An 18,970-nucleotide genomic window follows, 5' to 3' on the forward strand; every position below is an offset into this window, starting at 1 on the left:
TAAAATAGAGAATTCATACAGCATGTACATGAAAGGTGGTAAGGTATTGCATTTGCATTTACATACTAGCAGTCTCTTTTATTCAAAGATAATACAAAGATGAAGAATAACCCTCAAGCGACAACACAGAGGAGACTTTAGGCAAGAATTAATACTAGGCCTACATCAATCAACTCTAATACTATGATGGGAGTGTAGAAGTTATATATCAAAATTAAGTATAATCAAAGTGTATTAATACTACATCAATCAACTCTAATACTATGATGGGAGTGCAGAAGTTATAAGTACTACATTACATTACATTACATTTGGCTGACACTTTTTAACCAAAGCGACTTAGGCCTGGTAAAAAAGCACCCGTAATTTCCCGACTATTAGCCACGGCTTATACATTGATTTCCGCTATGAGGTTAATACAGGGGGGCAGTTAATATGGTGTTAATATGGTTTTGCATAAAACACTGTCCTGCGGCTTAGTGCGGCTTATGTGGGAAATTACTGTACTAGTCAAAGTGTATTAATATGTACACCAATCAATTGTAACACTACATGACGGGAGTGCAGAAGTTATGAGTACTAATGAAAGTGTATTACTGTAACACATAATGGGAGTGCAGAAGTTATGAGTACTAATGAAAGTGTGGTCGAGGAAAGTGGAGGAGGAGGGCAGTGGCTGTGGGAAGAAGGGAAGTGACATGGTAACCAGGGAAGTGACAGGTTAACCAGTCAAAATAATAAGAGGAAATAATGAGAATTTCACCATCTACTTTTAGAAATGCAGGGTGTTACTAACAGTTACTGTATGTTTCTATCTGTGCAGTTTAGGCTACTTGCAAATAAAGGCTGCTAAACCATGGACATCTAAAGAGAAATGTCAGGAAAACAATATTTCATGCTGCTGTATGATTTTTTTAAGTCAACCATCTTTGTGCCGAAAAACAGCCTGTGTTATAATGCTGATGTTATGTGTCCTGTGCACGGGGAGAGTTACTTTAACATCTTGAAGATGTTCCCAACTCCTCCGTCTCATTCCATTCCAAGTGGTATTCTGTGGGCTGCACAGCACATTGTCTGGCATGGATCTTGAAGCAACACTTACACATATCTAAATACAGCCATGCTGCCGTCAGTTATGCATGTACACAACCACGCACACACACACACGCGCGCACGCACACACATATACACACGCACGCACACACACACACACACGCACGCACACACATACGTGCGCACACGCACACACACACACACACACACACACACACACACACACACACACACACACACACACACACACACACACACACACACACACACTACACACACAGATTGTGTTCCAGTCCAAGTATTAGTTGAGATCAGGTTGTCAGGCGTGCCAGAGAAGCTCAGTGGCTCCTATTTGATTCGCTCATTTGATTGATTCTCCAGCCCCCATATCCCATCAGCTGTATGACAGTGCAATTATAGAGCCTGCCAGGGAGAGCCGCTCGGAGCATCTCAATGGCGCCCGCCTCTGATTTGGTGATAAGCAGCAGAAGAGAAGAATGCTGAGAACAATGCTGGTCAAAAAAGAAAGGGAAGAGTGTATCATAGGATAGATGAGAGCAAAAGAGTAAAGTTCTGATGGGTAAATTGATTGGACACTTACACAGGAAACAAAAGGTGATTGAAACAAAGGGTTTCAAACTTTTAGATGTTTGGTGAGGGAGATGGAATTTATACGATGAATCTCTTTCTGTATATAAATCTGAACATCCAAATACATGCAACTCGGGACATTTTACATTAAATGATAACTACACTGTCCAGTCAATAAACTCGTTAGGGGAAGAGGGATAGAAAGGGAAATGATGCAAAAATGATGATGTTAGAAATTGTTACAAGTAGTGGAGATCTATCACAATTTCTCAACTATTAGCTGTGGCTTACACATTGAGTTGACAAAATTACACTGGGGCAGTTAATATGGTATTAATGTGGTTTTGTTTATTTTGTCCTTTCCTGCGGCTAACACAGGGAATTACTGTACAATATTCCAGGAAATATTTCAATTCATTATGACAAAAATTGAACGGCACCTTATGTGGAATGTCTCAGGATTGTTATATGGCACAGCACTTGATTGCAGTATGCATTTCTAATAATCGCTTAAATACAGTATGTTACCAAGTAATTAAATAAGTAACTAACGTCTGCTATTAGCTATTACACTATTGTGTGAATGGTGATAACTTTTTTGCATCAAACTATTTCATCTCCGCAAACTTCAAACTACTTACAAACTAATCATTCACAAAAGCACATCACTACCTCAGAATGTTCTGAGGTAATCTTGTCAACTAGTCACTGTTTAATGTTGCTTTTTTATCTTGATAGCAAAATCACTTGCTGTAACATTACATTAAAGCACAAGTGCCAACAAGTGTCAAACTGGTCAATCAGCATATCATTTATGGGATATATTCCATGATGATATCTTCATTATTACAGAGGACCTGACACTTTTAAGGATATACTGGGCAGAACTGTTTTTACCCACTTACATAAAACCACCACTGTGTGGCGCTAAAGTGTACATTTGCTGGCAGAGTGCAGTGGGAAGTCGTCTGTCAGGGTGTGGGCCTTGTGCTAGTTCAGGTTTCAGAACGTTTTTCAACCAGGTCCTGTGTGAATATCATTTTATGCATTTGTGAAAAATATAATATTTTTACAACATTGGCTGGACGGCACTGCAATTATTGCATCCTTTATCAACAGCAGTGGCTTGTGTCCTTGCCAGTTGGCACAAAGAGCCCGCCATTGTGACTTGAGCGTTGAGCTTGTGATGGAGACGCAGATCTCTCTAAAAACCAAACAAGTATCAGCTCACGCAGCAGCAACTGTTTCAATCAGCCTCAAACCACAGCTAGTCTATATACAGAATGGACTCTGTGTTCACATTAGTCTGTGAGCCTTTTTCATTCTCACCACACTCACACGCTATGCTATAGGTGATCTCTGAACGCTGAACACTGATCTCTATTTCTGGACAGCTGAGAACTGTGTGTCACACTGTTCATTTGGAGACATTTAGAACCAGAGCAGGTGCGCTACGACAATGCCAGGAGATTAAAGATAACTAGTGCATTTCATAGTTATATTTGATGCATTACGAATAGAGTGATTGTGTATTTATTGTTCATATCGCTTACACTGCATCACCTGTCCGTACTTTGTATATCACCCTGCACTTTTCTGGATTTTTTTTTTGCACTTCTGGTTAGACGCAGACTGTTTTTCTTTGTCTCTGTACTTGTACTCTGCACAATGACAATAAAGTTGAATATATAATCTAATTTATTGGTACATCTTGGTCGATGATTAAAAAAAGGTTTATATAAAGCATTATAAGGTTGTTTTAAGGCCACATCATGTAGGCCTACACCATATGGCCCTGCCACATAAGCTAACATGACACTATGATGATGCATTACATTGATATATTCATGCATTATGATCATATGGGCCTACAATGATTATGGAGTTATTTCCATTTTCTACCGAGAGAGTTGTCTTTGTTTGCCTTTTCATTGGAATTTATGGTCATACAGTGTTAATCCCTATTATTGATTTTCAACCTGGCTGTTCTCCCTTAGACATCAAACCAACTTGCATCACCAGTCATAATGCTTGATGACTCTCGCTGTTGTTTTTCAAAAGGAAGTAGGCCTGCCTTTTCTCACTTCTCATATAGCTCAGTCTAATAGCCCACTCACTTGCCACCACACCCACCAGGAAATCATCTGTTGAAACATCCCATCTATGATTATGGTGGTCCAAAAGCGACATTAGTATGTCCAAATGTCATACTAATGTCAATACTACAACTACTACTACTACTACTACTACTAATAATAATAATAATAATAATAAGTTAGCATGAATCACCTTGCAAGTCATAGGAGTCAATCATTGCATCTTTTTAAGTCGATTGTTGCTCATAATGTGTGGTGTCATGTAGGGTGGGTGGGTTAAATTGTCTCACAACTAGCATAGAAACACTGCCACTAATAAAACATAGCCTAGATAGGCTACTATGCAAAATCCCTGAGTGTGTTGGGCTCAGTCATGAGTGTGGAAAGGGTGCCTCTTCCAGAATTTTACCAGGTTCTGTGGCCTGTCACAAATGGTGAAGTCTGATCAATTCCACGTCCACGCAACTCCCAACTAGGCTACTTTCATGTGGCAAAATGACAAATTATGAGAAAATGCGATTAAAATCGAGAAAGCCTCTTCTGGTTTAAAACAGACCCAACAACAGAAACTATGACCCTGATTAGATTCCATAAGTGCCGATGTGTTTACGCAACGCAAAGGACACGCGTAATTCCACCAGTTGAAAAGTGGGTCCAACCCATGCAAGATTCTCTGCTGCTGAAATGCTGTTGTCTCCTGACACTAGCGGAGGCTTTCGGGGACTTACCGGAAACCAAACTTTTTTTTTTTCAAACTTGGTTCGTAGCATAGACGAAAGAGGAAAAAGAGTTAAGAAGAAACTACACTAAGCTACATCTATGTGTAGCAGTTCCTCATTTTTAATCAACACGACATGTTGGATTATAGATGGTTGTTACCGAAAGGAAGCGAATTAGGAACGTTCCATCCAAGATAAAGTAGACGTCGAGTGTTTTTGTCTACACATAACGGATCTTAGTTTTTATCATGGAAGATGTGAGTATTATTCCTCCTTGGTCTGGGCGTGATGTCTTGGTATAGCTTCGTTGATGTCATTGCAACTTCATTATCCTCCTTTCATGAACTATATCCAAATCAGCCAGTATTACATTTTGGCAAGAGTATCGATTTACTCCAGAGTCACGAGCTGCTCTTTAAATAAACATTTACTGAAAAATAACATTTTAAAACGTAGCATTTCAAAACAGACTTAGAAGACGTAGGCTAAAGCCTATAACCATAGAATATGCGGAGTAGTTAGGCCAGAGTTAGTTTAGTGTAAAAAGTTATCTGACTTGGCTACTCTGCGCCCATGGTCACATTTCTATGCAAACGTAGCCTAAAAGTAGAGGAGATTAAAACGCATAGACTATTCGTTCAACTATTAGTCTTAAAAGACGACATATAGCTACGGCTATCTTATAATTCTGTGCAGGCCTATAGCCTTTGCAGTCAATGCATCTTGAAACAGCTCCAAAGTTTTAAACCTGTCAACCCAACCATCTGGATGCAGTTGCGTATACTGATGAAGGAGGTAGCCCACGATCAGTGCATCCGAAGGCATATGCATCCTTCTCAAGTGCTGAAATGGGCAGGCTTGTAGGCTATACGCTACCTCTCTCTATGGGGGGCAACCAAGGCTACACTTGTTGATGATTATTTATCATTGTAGGCTACTGAAAGTGGTCACCAGGCTTTCCACCTTCTTACCTCATTGAAGAAATGCATGACGGACTCAATGAGATTTTTTCTTGAACGTTCCATCTTTATCATAGAACCTCTGATATGCTTTTGATAGTGAATGGTGTGTTAGCGCAGGTTGTGTATTCTGTTTAATTTCCATAAACGTAGGAGTAAGGAGGCGAGTCCCACTTGCTATTTGTTTGTATACTGGTTTGAATTTGTTTAACAAACACTTTGACATCATCCTCTATCAATTACTATCTTCTGCTTTTTACTTCCTGTATTTGGTAAAAGCTTCCTGAAACTCAGTTTTTGGTTAAGTTTGTGATATATTGAATCACAAATGTGTTGTGAAAAGAAATATGCAATGTGTATTGTTACACAGGACATATGCAATAAATTAAATTAATGAATAAATAATATCGACATCCATTTGTCCCACTTATCTCATCATGTGGGTTAGGTGGTGGGTTTTGTTTGTCCACAGTACACTGCTGAAAGCATTTTACTTAGTTTGGACACCCACTTTATGGCTCAATGCCTAGCTGTTGTGAGTGTGCAAGAGAGAGAGAGAGAGAGAGAGATAGAGGGAGAGAGAGAGGCAGAGGGAGTGAGAGAGAAAGGGCATTTGTGAGAATGAGTGTGTGCGCTTTGACATCTGAACCGTCCACTTGGTCATTTCCTTCAGTTTGTGAATAGGACAGCCTTTTTTTTTTTTTTTTGGAGAAGCACAGTGCTGACAACGATGTCTGCACATTCATACTCTACCCGGCTCTTTCATATTTGGGGGGGGGGTGACTTGCATAGATCAGCGTTAAACAATCGCACCCTCTCAGTATTGTTCTCCCTTGTGGCTTGGGGGAGCGTGTCTTAAATCCTTTAGATTTATTCCCCAAGTCTCCAAGCTCCACCCGCTTTTCTGAGATTCTCTTCCCTTCTCCGGTACGTACTCTCTGACCAGCTCAGGGTGGGACTAAATAGTGTGTGAAGACTGTAACATCTCTCCGGCCTGAAAGAGTAATAGAGCCGCCGAGATCATGTGAGCGCAGATGATTTGAATTTAACTCCTCGCAGAGTTCAGGCCTTACAGGTCAGCCCCAGAACGCCACGGACCTCAATACATCCCAGATGCAGTCAGTTCCTGGTCGGAAGACGTTATGCAGAACACATGTTTAAATGAGCAGTGCCTCACCCAGATCTCCTCCAAATGCTACTGAAGGGTGAAGTGTAGATGAAGATAGTGGTGGCATACTGTAGTTGTTGTTGGCTGCAGACCTTGCTCACGGCTGGTAGAGGTTTCTGCGTGTGCTGACGGTTGATGTTTAGAGTTCTAAACAAGCACCACAAAACCTTTTTGCTCAGCAGTTCCTTAACAGTTACTGCTAATGAGTCAGGAGATTTCTTTTTACAGACATATTCAATGTCATTTTGTAACCACAAGCACAGATGATAAGTGCTAAGCTGCACGAAAAGATGGTCAGGATTTTGACATTTGTAGTCAGGGTTCATGGTCCTACAGGAATGGCTTCAGAGAGTATGCTGAAACCAGCTTGAGATTGTCAGTCCAAATGTTAGATGTACCTTACCGTTGCAGTTATATTATACTTTATTGCAATTACAGTACATACATTGTATTGTTGGAGCACTGTTTTTAATCATAATTAAATAATGACTTGCATGCATTGCTTAATATCAGGTCAGTACATATCCAAGTTAAAGTTCTAATCAATGATCATCTGAATGTTGGTTAATCATGGTGTAAGGTTAACAGTGGTATGATTGTAAAACATGTTTTTATCTCAGATGTAATATCTAACAAGATAATAGTTTATTGAGACTATCAGTTCCCCTTCAAAAGCTGGATTCTATGAATATGCAAATTAGTACCAACCTTCAAACCACGCACAGTTGTTTCTAGTAATCTGTGGGCTGTACCCATCCCCCAAATACCTGCCATTTATGAACCCTACACATTTATTACCTGAATGTCAAAGTTTTCCCGGCATGGTGCCCTTATGAGCTACATCTTATCACCATCTATCTATCATAACTAACATTCAAGCATGCTGGCTGTTGAAAGGCTGGTTACCTGTCAATACAGCATGCATAACACATGCATTACTGTACACATACTGTACCTGAAGAGCAAGTTAATTCATATGAAATAGTTAAGATTTTTGTTTTATACTTTTATTTACATAACCCTATAATGTGTTGTGTGATACACAGTTGGCTAGCCAACACCCTGTTAACTTCCTAACAAGTCGTCCTGAATCCAATCAGGAACTGTCATCATTCCCTATTATGCTTCATTTGCATAATAGGAGCATGGTACTGCATAGGCTCTTTTGTGGCGTGTCGACCAATAGATGCCTGGGCAACATCTAAAGCTCGCTATTGCCTCTCACTGAGGCTGCTCTGCTGAGAGACTTTGGACTCCAGCATCCAACTCTGCACCTAGAATACTAAAAGATCGTTCCTGAAAGGGACTCGAGAATGACAAAACACATGTTTTACGTTTTCGAGCGCCTTTAATGTTGTGGATTATACCATCTGTCCGACAGTTCTGTGTTGTCCTGTGACACACACAGAGTGTTTCCACCCCACCCTACATTTCTGGCACGCCGTCTAGTGTTTTATGTGCTCTGTTCCAGATTTTTTTTCTCCCCCCCTCCCCTCCCTTTCTCGCTAGTCATTATGGGAGTAACAAAAGGCCAATCAGAGCTTCCCTCTCTTGCCATAGACAATGTGGTGTTGTGAGTGCAGGACCCGTTTCCTGGATAGTACCTGCCCTTTGTGGCTGCAGAGCACTGCTGTTTTTCTCGGCCTTTCCTCTCCTCTCGCCTCCTCTGCAGTCCAAGCACTTCCAGCCTGAGTGCCAGTCCCTTTCCGAACTCTCATCCCAGTGGGGAAAAAAGCTAGATAGAGTGGTCTTTAAAAAGCTATCCTGCAGTGTGTACTCATTCAGCATTATTACAGGGGAGCTGAACACTTCAGTAGATCTGTATCTTTAATAAATTATTGGTTTTAAAGGGCTGAACACACCATCATCACCTTTGATAACATTTTAGGGTCATCATTCACAGGAGTTTTGCACACAGCCCCACCTGCCACTCTCTCATCCCCATGCACACCATTTCATTTTTTGTTGTTGTTGATGGAGTTAGGGTCCGAGCTTTGAGTGAAGTCGTTTATGTAAATTGATTGAAATGAGCATGTTTTCATGAGAGGTGTGGGCTAATTTAGTAAACAAACTTGCACAGTCAACTAACTTGTGCAAGATATATTGTGATTTATGTATTTAGATAATTCTCCACAGTAATATAAAAAAGAGTAAATGTATTAAAGCAGCACTATATATGCAGTAATTTGCTACTTCATGAGGTATGTTTTTATGGGCAGTATTTTCCAGTATTGTGAAGGAGACATAAACACAGCTGTTCTCTCTATCCGCCCCGGCTATGCACTTACATAGCTCCGTGGTCAAGGATAGACCACCCCTCAGCAAAGTAGGATGGAGAAAAAGCTCTCACAGCCCAAGATTGCCAAATGCATAGACGAAAGACACCGGTTAGCATGCTAGCATGGCTGTGTTTGATCCCACTGATAGCTGTTGTTGGTGTTTGCAAGGTTCCTACGTGACCTTTTGACCAAAACGTCTTACTGTTACTCTAACAGGAAGTCATGGCTTAGGTGAAGTGACCAGAACAGACGTCCAGAACATGTGTCTGAAACGTTTGGGGTATTTTTAGACATTTGTTGGTAGCATAGGAGAAGTTGAACTTGATAAGTAACTTCAGATTGTATCATGAAATTGGTATTGAAATATTTCCCATTCATTATCTTGAGTGCATTCGCACTTTAGGTCTCTTGTATAGTCTGGTGAGCCAATAAATTAACGTGTTTGGAGCCTACGCACTGATAAAGACAATAGCCGCAGTTATAGGCACAGATCCTCTCCTTGAAAACCACTCATTATCTTAAAATAAAGCATCTGTTTTGGGCGTAACATTGATTATTCTCCCTTTTCCTCCACTGTTTCTCCACGGCAGGGAGGGAAAGAGGACACAGGCAAGCCTAAAGAGGTGAAGTTGACAGGCAAAGCCGGCTGGCTGAAGAAGTCGTCTGGGGGCTTTTTTGGGTCGTACAAAGACCGCTACCTACAGCTGGAGCATACAGAGATTGGAGTGTATGAAAACGAGGTGAGAGAGCATGTTGATGATAATAGAGGAAATACTGCTTGTTAATGAGTAACACAATTTAATTAGGCCTATCATTTTATGATAATTTCACTTCACTTAGATCATTATCATGTTAAATAGTCATCAGTGTGTAAATATGTATAGAGAGAAACTTCTTCTTTTTCTTCTGAGAAAGTATTATATCACCTGATTTATGACATTTTTTTACACAGGATTTGAAGAACTGTCTAGAGAGGCTGGACCTTGAAAACTATGAAAAATGCCATGAATTGCGCGGTGCATTCAAGAAGAAAAACAGACTGATATTGATCAAAGCCCCGAAATGTGTAAATAAGGTAAGGTTCAATCTTACCTTCCTTCACTCTGTGGTTAAATATAAAATTTGGTTAAGCTTTAATTTAGTTGAGGGAGATAAGACCTGTCAACATCCAGTCATTTATGTTTAGTGTTTATGTTTTTGCTCTCTATCGCTATGCCAAGTTGGTTGTGTTATGGGTGGTTTGTATTTCCACTTAATGAGGAACGTTGTATACACATTGTTTCTGCAAAAGGGCCCAAAAAGGGGAACTGGAATGGACAAAATCCTGTAACAGTATCACTGCTTAACTGGACTCTTTTTTTCAGGTCACTCACTTTTATAGGAAAGGATTGTCTCGCTTGCTAGCAGCAGTAACATACATTTTCCTGTGGTGAAACTGCACGTACAGGAGTTTCTAGAGCAATTTATGGTTAGAAATTACCATTTATGGTCAGAAATCAGTGTAATCTCAAACTGCTTGATTAGCTTATTGCTGGATTTTCAGTCACACAAGTACCCATGAAGAATGCCGTGTGTAATGTAAAGAATATCCCAGAATATTATAACAGAACTAAGCAGACGGCCGCCAGATTCACATTCAGAGGGGGTTCCAGCCTTAGAAGAAAGATTTTTTACAATCACAAAAACCGGGGGATGCCAAAGCGGTGAACTATTGCGTATTGTGAACAGATGATGAAATTATATCTCTGGCGCGGTCCACAGACCCAAGCAGATGTTGGTGAGCCTGTGTGTTAAAGGCTGTGTGTTAAAAGCTCCTCCCTGCCTGTCACTTTTTCCCCTCTCCTTAATCCAGTGACCGGCCAGGAGAATGAGTCAGACTCCGCTGCCGACAGTTTTTTTTTCCTCCCCTTTTTTTTTTGGAAAGGGCCATTATTCCCAAACCCTCTTTTTGTTTTGGAAAAATAGGTTATATGGTGTCATATGCATGTAGTATTTCAGAATAATAATCTTGTCATTGCTGGCATTGGTGTCAGTAATCATAGAATGGGGGTGGCCCGGGGTTTCTTGGTGTTTTGAGTCCCTAATGTTGTCTTCAAGGCAGCGCTAGGGTTAGGCATGGGTTAAGGTTAGGGTTAGGGTTGGGGGTAGGATTAAGTGCCTTTAAGTCAACAGTGACAGCGCTGCCTGGAAGACGACGTTGGGGGCTCAAAACACCATCAAGCTGGGGTGGTGGGGTGTCTGTGGAGCAACAGCTTACAGCACCCGTACCATGTTCGGGTTCGCGAGTCACGTATGTCCCGGGTCATTTCCTGATCCCACCCCATCCCTCTCTTTTTTTTTTAAAGTCATAATGTCCCAAAAAATTATAAAAAATATACATATTAGGAAAAACAATCTCTAGGTATGGTGTAGGGTATGTGATGATATGGGGCTATTTTAATTCCAAAGGCCAAGGGAACTTTATCAGGATGCACAGTATCATGGATCCATGAAATAAGGGGCCTTTAAAAATAGAAATCTGCCTGCCTCTATGGGAATTTAACATAGGAGTATGTACTGTATACTTATGACCCCTGTATTTTAAGGAAGAACATTTATTTATTTACAATACATTGTTCTTTCACAAAGAAAATTGTCTCCTTAAAGGTTGGATTTTCCCTCATTTTTTGAATTAAGGCATTCAGATCAATCTCAAAAGTTGACTTTTTAGTCCACTTTAGCATGTGTATTAAACTTTACATACACAACTGTATATATAAAAGAAATCATAGAACATCTCTGAGTGGTGGAGTGGATAATAGAGGTGAAAGGATTCATTAATTTGGATCCGTTCACTTCCAGGACACACTTTCTCTGCACATCATCAGTATCACATGAGCCGTTTCTTTGCTTAAGTATGCGGCGCCATTATTGGACAGGACCCAAATACGTGCATCTTGGATAAACTATTACAGGATGTTCCCGTTTATTATTTTTTGTGCTGGATTTTCCGGCCTGAGTTTTTGTTTTGTTTTTGTATTGCAAAGCACTCCACGGTGTTGGTTTATTTTTCTAAAGACAGCGTTGCAGTCAGAAGCCAGAGTGCATGAGCTGTAACCAACCATTCACACTTTCCCTAGAATACTTAGCCAGCATCATTTGGGCAACAGAGGTAGGCAGTGTCCTAGCATGATTTTATTTGGTGTGTATGCAGTACATAACATCAAATAAATGCACTCACAGTTTTGTAAAATTACATTTCAAGATTCAACTAGGAGCTTCCTTGTGATACTCAGCAGGATTCATTCTCCACAACTGACGGTGTCTTTGTTCCCAGGTCCATGATGTGAAATTGCAGGCCCAAAACCAGGAGGACAAGGAGGCCTGGATCAAGGCCCTTAGCGATGGAATCAACAGAGCAAAAAATAAAATTTTTGATGAGGTGAAAAATCTACCTGTAGAGCTGTTTCATATAACTCACTAACTATACATGAAAATGTAGTAACTGACTGACTGACTGTGAAATGTTTTTTTTTTTTATGTTTATAAAGGTGAAAGTTGATGAAGGCAGTTCTTTAGAACATGTGACACGCACGCGACCCAAAGGAAACCGTGGGAGAAGACCCCCGACGAGGATACACATGAAAGAAGTTAGTAGATGAGTTCTGTCTTAGCCAGTAGTTCTCAACAGTTAGGTCGCTGTCCTTAACTTGCCATACTTTACAGAAGGCTCTTTTGACAATATTGCTGACGGTAGTTCTAAGAAACGTCTTCTTTTTGTACTCCAGGAATGTTGAGGTGCAACAAACAAATGTGAGAAACCTTACCCAAACATTACCTGAAATCATTGCAATGAAGTCAAAAGAAGCTAAGTGTATATCAGTGCAATTCCTGGAGGGGCAGCACTGGAGTGAGGCTTGGTGAAAAGCTGAAATACTGTATATACAGTATTTATATTTTCAATATATATTTGAATCCAGATCAATACCTATTACTACAGTAATTTCCTGTGTATTAGCCGCATTGTGCACAAGTCGCAGGACAGTGTTTTATGGACGTTAAAAGAAATGAAACTATATTAATGCCATATTAACTGCCCCCGTGTATTAACTTCATAGCTGAAGAAATATTTTCAAAATCAATGTATAAGCTGCGGCTAATAGTTGGGAAATTATGGTAATGCTATTGCTGGAAACATCCCTCTGGATGTATTTCCGCACGATACTGAGCACAGTAAAATGCAGTGAAAGTGTAACTGGTGGTAGTACTAGGCCAGTTCGATTTTACAGTATGGAGAAAAATATCTTGTGAAACAGGACAAAAGCAACCATGTTCGTGTGAGGATGGGCATTCCATTGCATATTTCAAGTGATGTCTTTTCATGTGCTTCAGTTTAAGAATTTCTAGTCATGTTATTGTGCCTCTGCTGTGGCAAAAGTGTTGTGTGATCTTACTGTGGCATTCTCCATTTGACACAGGTGGCTAATGTATCATCTGATGGAATTCTGAGACTGGATTTAGATGTTACTGATAACGGAATCCATATCAACACTGAGGAAGGCACCCAATCCGACAGGGTAACAACAACCACCAGTGATGGCCCTAAGGATGAGCCCACAAGTGAAGAGCCCACCCCACAGAAGAAGATTCTGAAGCCGCCAATGCCTCCGTCCAAGCAGATCAAACCTGTAGCGGTGTCGGAAGAAGACAACCATGGCGAGACGACTTCGGACAGTGGGGTCGACACCGGAGCACCACCTACTCCCAGTAAACCCAGCAGCTCTCAGGACGATCTGTCCTCCGATTCATCCTCGGTCGACAAAGACCCGAAACCCCCGAAACCTCCATCGAAAGAGAAGAAGCCCACTCTGGGGGAGGAGAAGGAGGAGGAGAAGGAGGAGGAGGAGGAGGAGGAGGAGGAGGAGAAGGAGGAGAAGGAGGCTAAAGTGACCCCAGAGGCAGAATCGGAGGTTAAAGATAAGGAGGAGACTGAAGAGAAAACCGAGGAAACAACCGAGGCTGCTCAAAACAACGAACAAGACAAGCCCACAGATACGGATGATCTCCCTCCAAAAATGGTCCTGAAGCCCTCGGTCGTCATGTGGGACACACCTCTCGCAGACACATCCACAGAGGCAGAACAGGCAGACGTATCTAAAGAAGCACAGTCCACTCCGGAGCCTTTGAAAAAGGCAGCAGGTCCACCAGAGGCGTCTAAAGAAACACAGTCCACTCCAGAGCCTTTGAAAAAGGCTGCAGCTCCTACAGACGTGTCCAAAGAAACACAGTCCACTCCAGAGCCTTTGAAAAAGACCACAGATCCACCAGACGTGTCTAAAGAAACAAAGTCCACTCCAGAGCCTTTGAAAAAGGCTGCAGCTCCTACAGACGTGTCCAAAGAAACACAGTCCACTCCGGAGCCTTTGAAAAAGACCACAGATCCACCAGACGTGTCTAAAGAAACAAAGTCCACTCCGGAGCCTGTGAAAAAGGCCGTGGGTCCACCTGCCCCACCTAAGAAGAAACCGGTTAAATGCCCGGTCAAGTCGGAAGACAGCAAACAGCCGAGTGACGCCAAGAAGGACAAAGGCGAAGAAAAAGAAAGCTCTTCATCTGAGCTCATCTCTGAGTCAGCAAAGACTTTGTCAGAGGCCCAGCCTGAAACGAATACTCTCTCAAAATCCCCTGAGCCCTCGACCGAGAGTGAGGTAGTTCCGTCTGTGAGTGTTTCGGAGGAGAAGGTTGAGCCTTGTGATGTTTCTGTTGGAAAGGTTGAACAGGAGGAAGAGAAGTCTGTAGATAGCGGTCAGCACTCGGCTGAGGAGTCGGAGAACGGTGACACCGCCGCCACAACGCCCTCCGCTGCTCTGCCGGGCAGTCAGGCGAAACTCGACGAGGACAGCAGCGAGGCAGATGAGACGGAGCCATCAAACGCACAATCAGAGAACACCAGAGAAGGTCCACCCACCGGCGCCGAAACTCCCAGTGCCTCTCACGAGGAACCCTGTGGATTTGACTCTCCCGCCCTGCCACCCAGTTTGCGAAACAGGCCTCAAATTTTGTCCCCGCGCCCTATAGTACCCCTTAAACCCAGTGTGAAGGTGAGGTCTGCTTCTGTGGGAGATCTTCTGGCAGAGCCTCCTCAGCAAAAGCAGGAGACAGAGCGAGGCAAAGAATCGGCCAAATCTGCGGAGCGTGACATGAAAGATTTGGAGAGCAAAATGACTCTAGAGATTAAGAACACAGGAGATCTTCTGCACACAGTGTCAGATCAGCAGAAAGTGGATGGCGGGAATCAGGGTGAACTCTCACCAGAGGTGCTGCTAGCCACAGCCATGGAGAAGCTCAGGAAGGCTGAAGAGATCTTAAGCGTGGCCAAGAGTTTCAAAGGGAGAAAGGGCTCCGAGAACAAGAGAGTGAGCTGGTGATGTTTTTTTTTTTAAACTGCTGTTCGGCTTGTGGCTGTTCTTGCTTAGTGTTGAATTTTATGCAAGTTTTTGCTTGTGATTAAGTGCAATTTTAAGTCCATCACTTCTACAAATTCGCTAGTCTATGCTAGTATTTCTATCTTTGTACTAAGGGTCATGGCTTGAAAAGAAAACCTTTTATATTATTTAATGTTTATAACATATACTGATTACTTATCTGTCCAACAGTTTTAGTCTGAAGGAAGGAACATTTCAGGTTTTGACAATATAATCTCAGTCTACTGCTCCAGCAGCCAAGTCCACAGTCACACTCGGTAATTCCACGCAGTATTTCTCCTGTGTAGCCCGTGGTCCTCCAACAGTAGTGGAAGTTGATTGAAACCACACATATTTATGTTAATAGTATTTGGCAGACACTTTTATCGAAAGCCACTTATTAGAATAGCAGTTAACAATGTCCGCATAAAGAAAGAGTTTAGCTGTACGAAATGTGAATTTGAATACCTGCAATAATTGATAAGGCACCTTTTTGCATAGTTGAATTTGCTTTGTACGTTTTGTTGCTTGTAAATCAAAACTTGTTTAAGGTTTCAATGTAGGCTGATAGTCTCACATTAGGGGTTATTCAAATGTACATGTATTCCAAATGTTCCTTACATTACTTTGCATTTTGATATGATTATGAGATGCTGCAGAATTGGTCATAGTGGTAGTGGATAGTGGATTGCTAACGCAGAAGGTAGAGATTACATTTAAAACCGGGAATGTACCTGAAATATGTTTCTCAGATATTACATTACAGTTTGATCATTTTTCATTTTTACACGTTGTAAATTACCATGACATTATGTTGTCCATAATTCAAAGCTTATTCTCTGCTTATGAATCTGTTCACTGAACTCCATCCATGAGATGGAGAGAACATGGCATATGTCATTTTTAAACAGTGCTCATGTCTGCATATTGTTCAGTAGATATTTCTATTTTTCTGATCTTGTATGAGACAGCACTTGGGAAGGAACCTAGTAGGTTTACCTCGGTTTCCTTGGTATCTCCCTCAATGCTCATCTCTCTGTGTTGTGGTTGTCATCACACAAGCCAGCATACAAGATTTAAAATTAGTGCACAGGAACTTGTTACTTCCTGAGCACTTTACCCTGCAGCATTACATGTACTTGCACAGGGGTAATGTGTGAAAGGCAACGTTTGTTTGGCTCTGTTGTGCAAAAGCAGTAATCCTCTTGTAATCAGTGAGTCACTGACAGAATAGCAGCATTCAAGGCTGCCCTCTATATTTTCTTCATTAACACTGAGATCAAATTCATTGCTGTTTTTTGTTTTGTTTTGTTTTGTTTTTTTATTTTTTGTTTTTGCTTGATATGTACAGTGCAAGGCACATTGTTAATGTCCTGTAGAAGTGTGTTAGATAATACCCAGCTAATGTCATGTCTTTTTTTATAGAGATGAATTTTAAAATTTTTAAATGTGGTACCTTCATGTATGAGTGGTGACTTGAGCATTCAAGCACAGTCATTATGTGAACATGCATGTTAAATGCAGGCGTATCTGGTAAATTGTTATTTAAAATGATGATTGCCTCCGATCAGTGTTTACATGGCAACCAGTAACATTCTCCACATTCCTGTGAATCCTGGTTGGCCTAGAATCCTATGGTTTTGACATAGGTTAAAACGTTCAAATATGTGAATTGTTTCTTTTGAACATAAAAGTGTAAATAATAAAATTGACTAAAATGCTTAATATTTAAGTTATTAATCCTCTCTCACATGTCCCCTTGTCTTAGATCACGTTAAATAGGTTTAGTAACTTTTAAAGACGGGAGTGTTAAAATGTAAATGTCTGATAGCCAACTGTTAGCCCCCTCACGGTTTAACATGCATCACTGTTAGTGTTGCGTCATATTTTCTTTCCTTATATTGATCAAAATTGATTTACTAATTGAATTACTAATGCAATTTAAATTCATGGTTGTGTTCAACTTGCTCAGCATGTCTAAATAAATGGTCTGTACTTATGGTTGTTCTAAAGTGTCATGTGTCACTTTATGTGAATTAGCCTCTCACTCCCCCAATGCCTATAGCAACTGATCTCTAGACAGCACAAGCAAGGCAGGCACACTGGTTTGCAGTAAAGAAAAAAGTCCGCTGCGACCAACGTTTTCATACAAAACTGTGACGTTTCGGACCTGTTAGTCCTTCCTCAGACGTGCAGTCATATGGATTTCTGTATGTCCGTGGGTTTGGTATGTCCTGGCATTGTTAGCGCAATATCTCCCAAGGGGAGTTGAAGGATGTTCATGAAACTCTGCACAGTTAATAACTGCAAAGGCTAGATGGACTGACTAGATACTCAAGGTTATGGGGTCAAAAGTCAAGGACACATGGGGTCATACTACATCTAATGCAATGTTTGCGTGATATCTCGCAAGTAGCTTGTGAGGTCTTCACCAACCCATACACAGTCACAGTACATAGACCAGAAGGACTGGTTGGGTTCTCAAGCTCATGGGGTCAAAGGTCAAGATCACATGGCTCACATAAAATGGCACATTTTTTTAAACCAAAAGTAGATAAATAAATCTGTCTAGGGCCGCAAAGATATCGGAACTGTTAAAAATAAATCAGTTTAAACATCTCGTTATTAGCCTCAGGTATATAGTATACTCGCCATGCTCTGCATCCTGTATTGCACAGCATTATTTTTCCACCAACTGTTAATGTTTTGGGACAGCTTGTATCTCACGGCTTTATGAGATATTTTATAACATTTTTAGAGAAAGCCAGCAGGGTGCCACTAGAGAGGAGCTAAAGGGCCATGTGTGGCCTTTGGGCCGCAGGTTGCTTACCCCTGCCCTAGCAGCTTGAGAGTTTTTCCATTGATTATAGTCCATATAAAGGCTACATGTACTGATAGATAGATAGATACTTTATTGATCCCCAAGGGGAAATTCAAGATTAGGTATTACTGAAGGACATGCGGTGTAAGGTCAACAGGTTCTACTTCCTCATTCACATGCTGTGCTCCTACTGTGCCACCATTATCGTTAACACATTACAGGTCAACATGCAAAACACTCTCTGCTTCAAACCCACATACAGTAGCAACCCTCAATGATTCACTTGCAGTAGGCTACACACTTCATAACCTGTGTTCGGAGGTCAATTTCTTGTCCACACAAAGCTAGCATGGGCTGAGGTGTATACTCATTGCTTTGTGTTGAATTGATTGAGGTCAAGAATGAGGATGTTGTAAAAACTTCCTACAACAAGACATATCAGCTGAACAGGAAAAATGCTGGACAGAGTTCAGACAACTAAGTACAAAATATCACAAGACTTTATGACAACATTCACAAGCGCTTTTTTTTTTCTTCCTGCAGTCAGCTTGACGTATTTCACTGATTAGCACACATAGAGAGACCCAACATGCATACATCATTCAGTCCATATTTGTGTGGTACTACACCTCACTTGTTAGGCGAGTGTTTGAAGTCTGTTTCTTTCACAGCAAAGGTTCATTTGAGCTTGTCTTGCTAACATTATATTTGGACACTCACAGGCTCCTATTTAGTAACAGAGATCTACACAGGCAGTAATGCTGAGGAAGTGGTTGACAGCAGCACCTAGTTGTAGCAGCTCTGGGCAGGCTAATTTTAAAGTTCAATTTAAAATGTTGAT

General features: G+C 41.2%; 1 protein-coding gene and 1 long non-coding RNA gene across 3 annotated transcripts; one reads left to right on the forward strand and one right to left on the reverse strand.

Moving 5' to 3' along the window:
* Positions 1-1,970: 1,970 nt before the first annotated feature.
* LOC134095587 (uncharacterized) lies at positions 1,971-5,596 on the reverse strand. The gene is made up of 2 exons (XR_009940579.1): positions 5,431-5,596; positions 1,971-2,848 (listed from the first exon to the last, which is right to left on the reverse strand). It is a non-coding gene; the product is annotated as an uncharacterized LOC134095587 (long non-coding RNA).
* Positions 4,513-17,307, forward strand: plekho2 (pleckstrin homology domain containing, family O member 2). 2 transcript variants are annotated; one of them, XM_062549208.1, is made up of 7 exons: positions 4,513-4,716; positions 9,456-9,605; positions 9,818-9,940; positions 12,182-12,286; positions 12,396-12,494; positions 13,323-14,043; positions 14,104-17,307. In XM_062549208.1, the coding sequence occupies exons 1-7, from the start codon at positions 4,708-4,710 to the stop codon at positions 15,270-15,272; spliced, it is 2,376 nt and encodes a 791-aa protein (XP_062405192.1). In that variant the 5' UTR covers positions 4,513-4,707; the 3' UTR covers positions 15,273-17,307. The 2 variants fall into 2 exon arrangements, with proteins under 2 accessions (XP_062405192.1, XP_062405191.1); XM_062549207.1 differs by having other exon boundaries at positions 13,323-17,307.
* Positions 17,308-18,970: the final 1,663 nt, after the last annotated feature.

The sequence above is a fragment of the Sardina pilchardus genome, chromosome 11 (assembly GCF_963854185.1).
Source record: "Sardina pilchardus chromosome 11, fSarPil1.1, whole genome shotgun sequence".
NCBI lineage: Eukaryota > Metazoa > Chordata > Actinopteri > Clupeiformes > Clupeidae > Sardina > Sardina pilchardus.

Coding starts and splice junctions, on each gene's coding strand:
- plekho2 (XM_062549207.1), top strand. Junction 12,287..12,395: donor AAAATAAAATTTTTGATGAG/GTGAAAAATCTA, acceptor ATGTTTATAAAG/GTGAAAGTTGATGAAGGCAG. Junction 12,495..13,322: donor CGAGGATACACATGAAAGAA/GTTAGTAGATGA, acceptor CATTTGACACAG/GTGGCTAATGTATCATCTGA.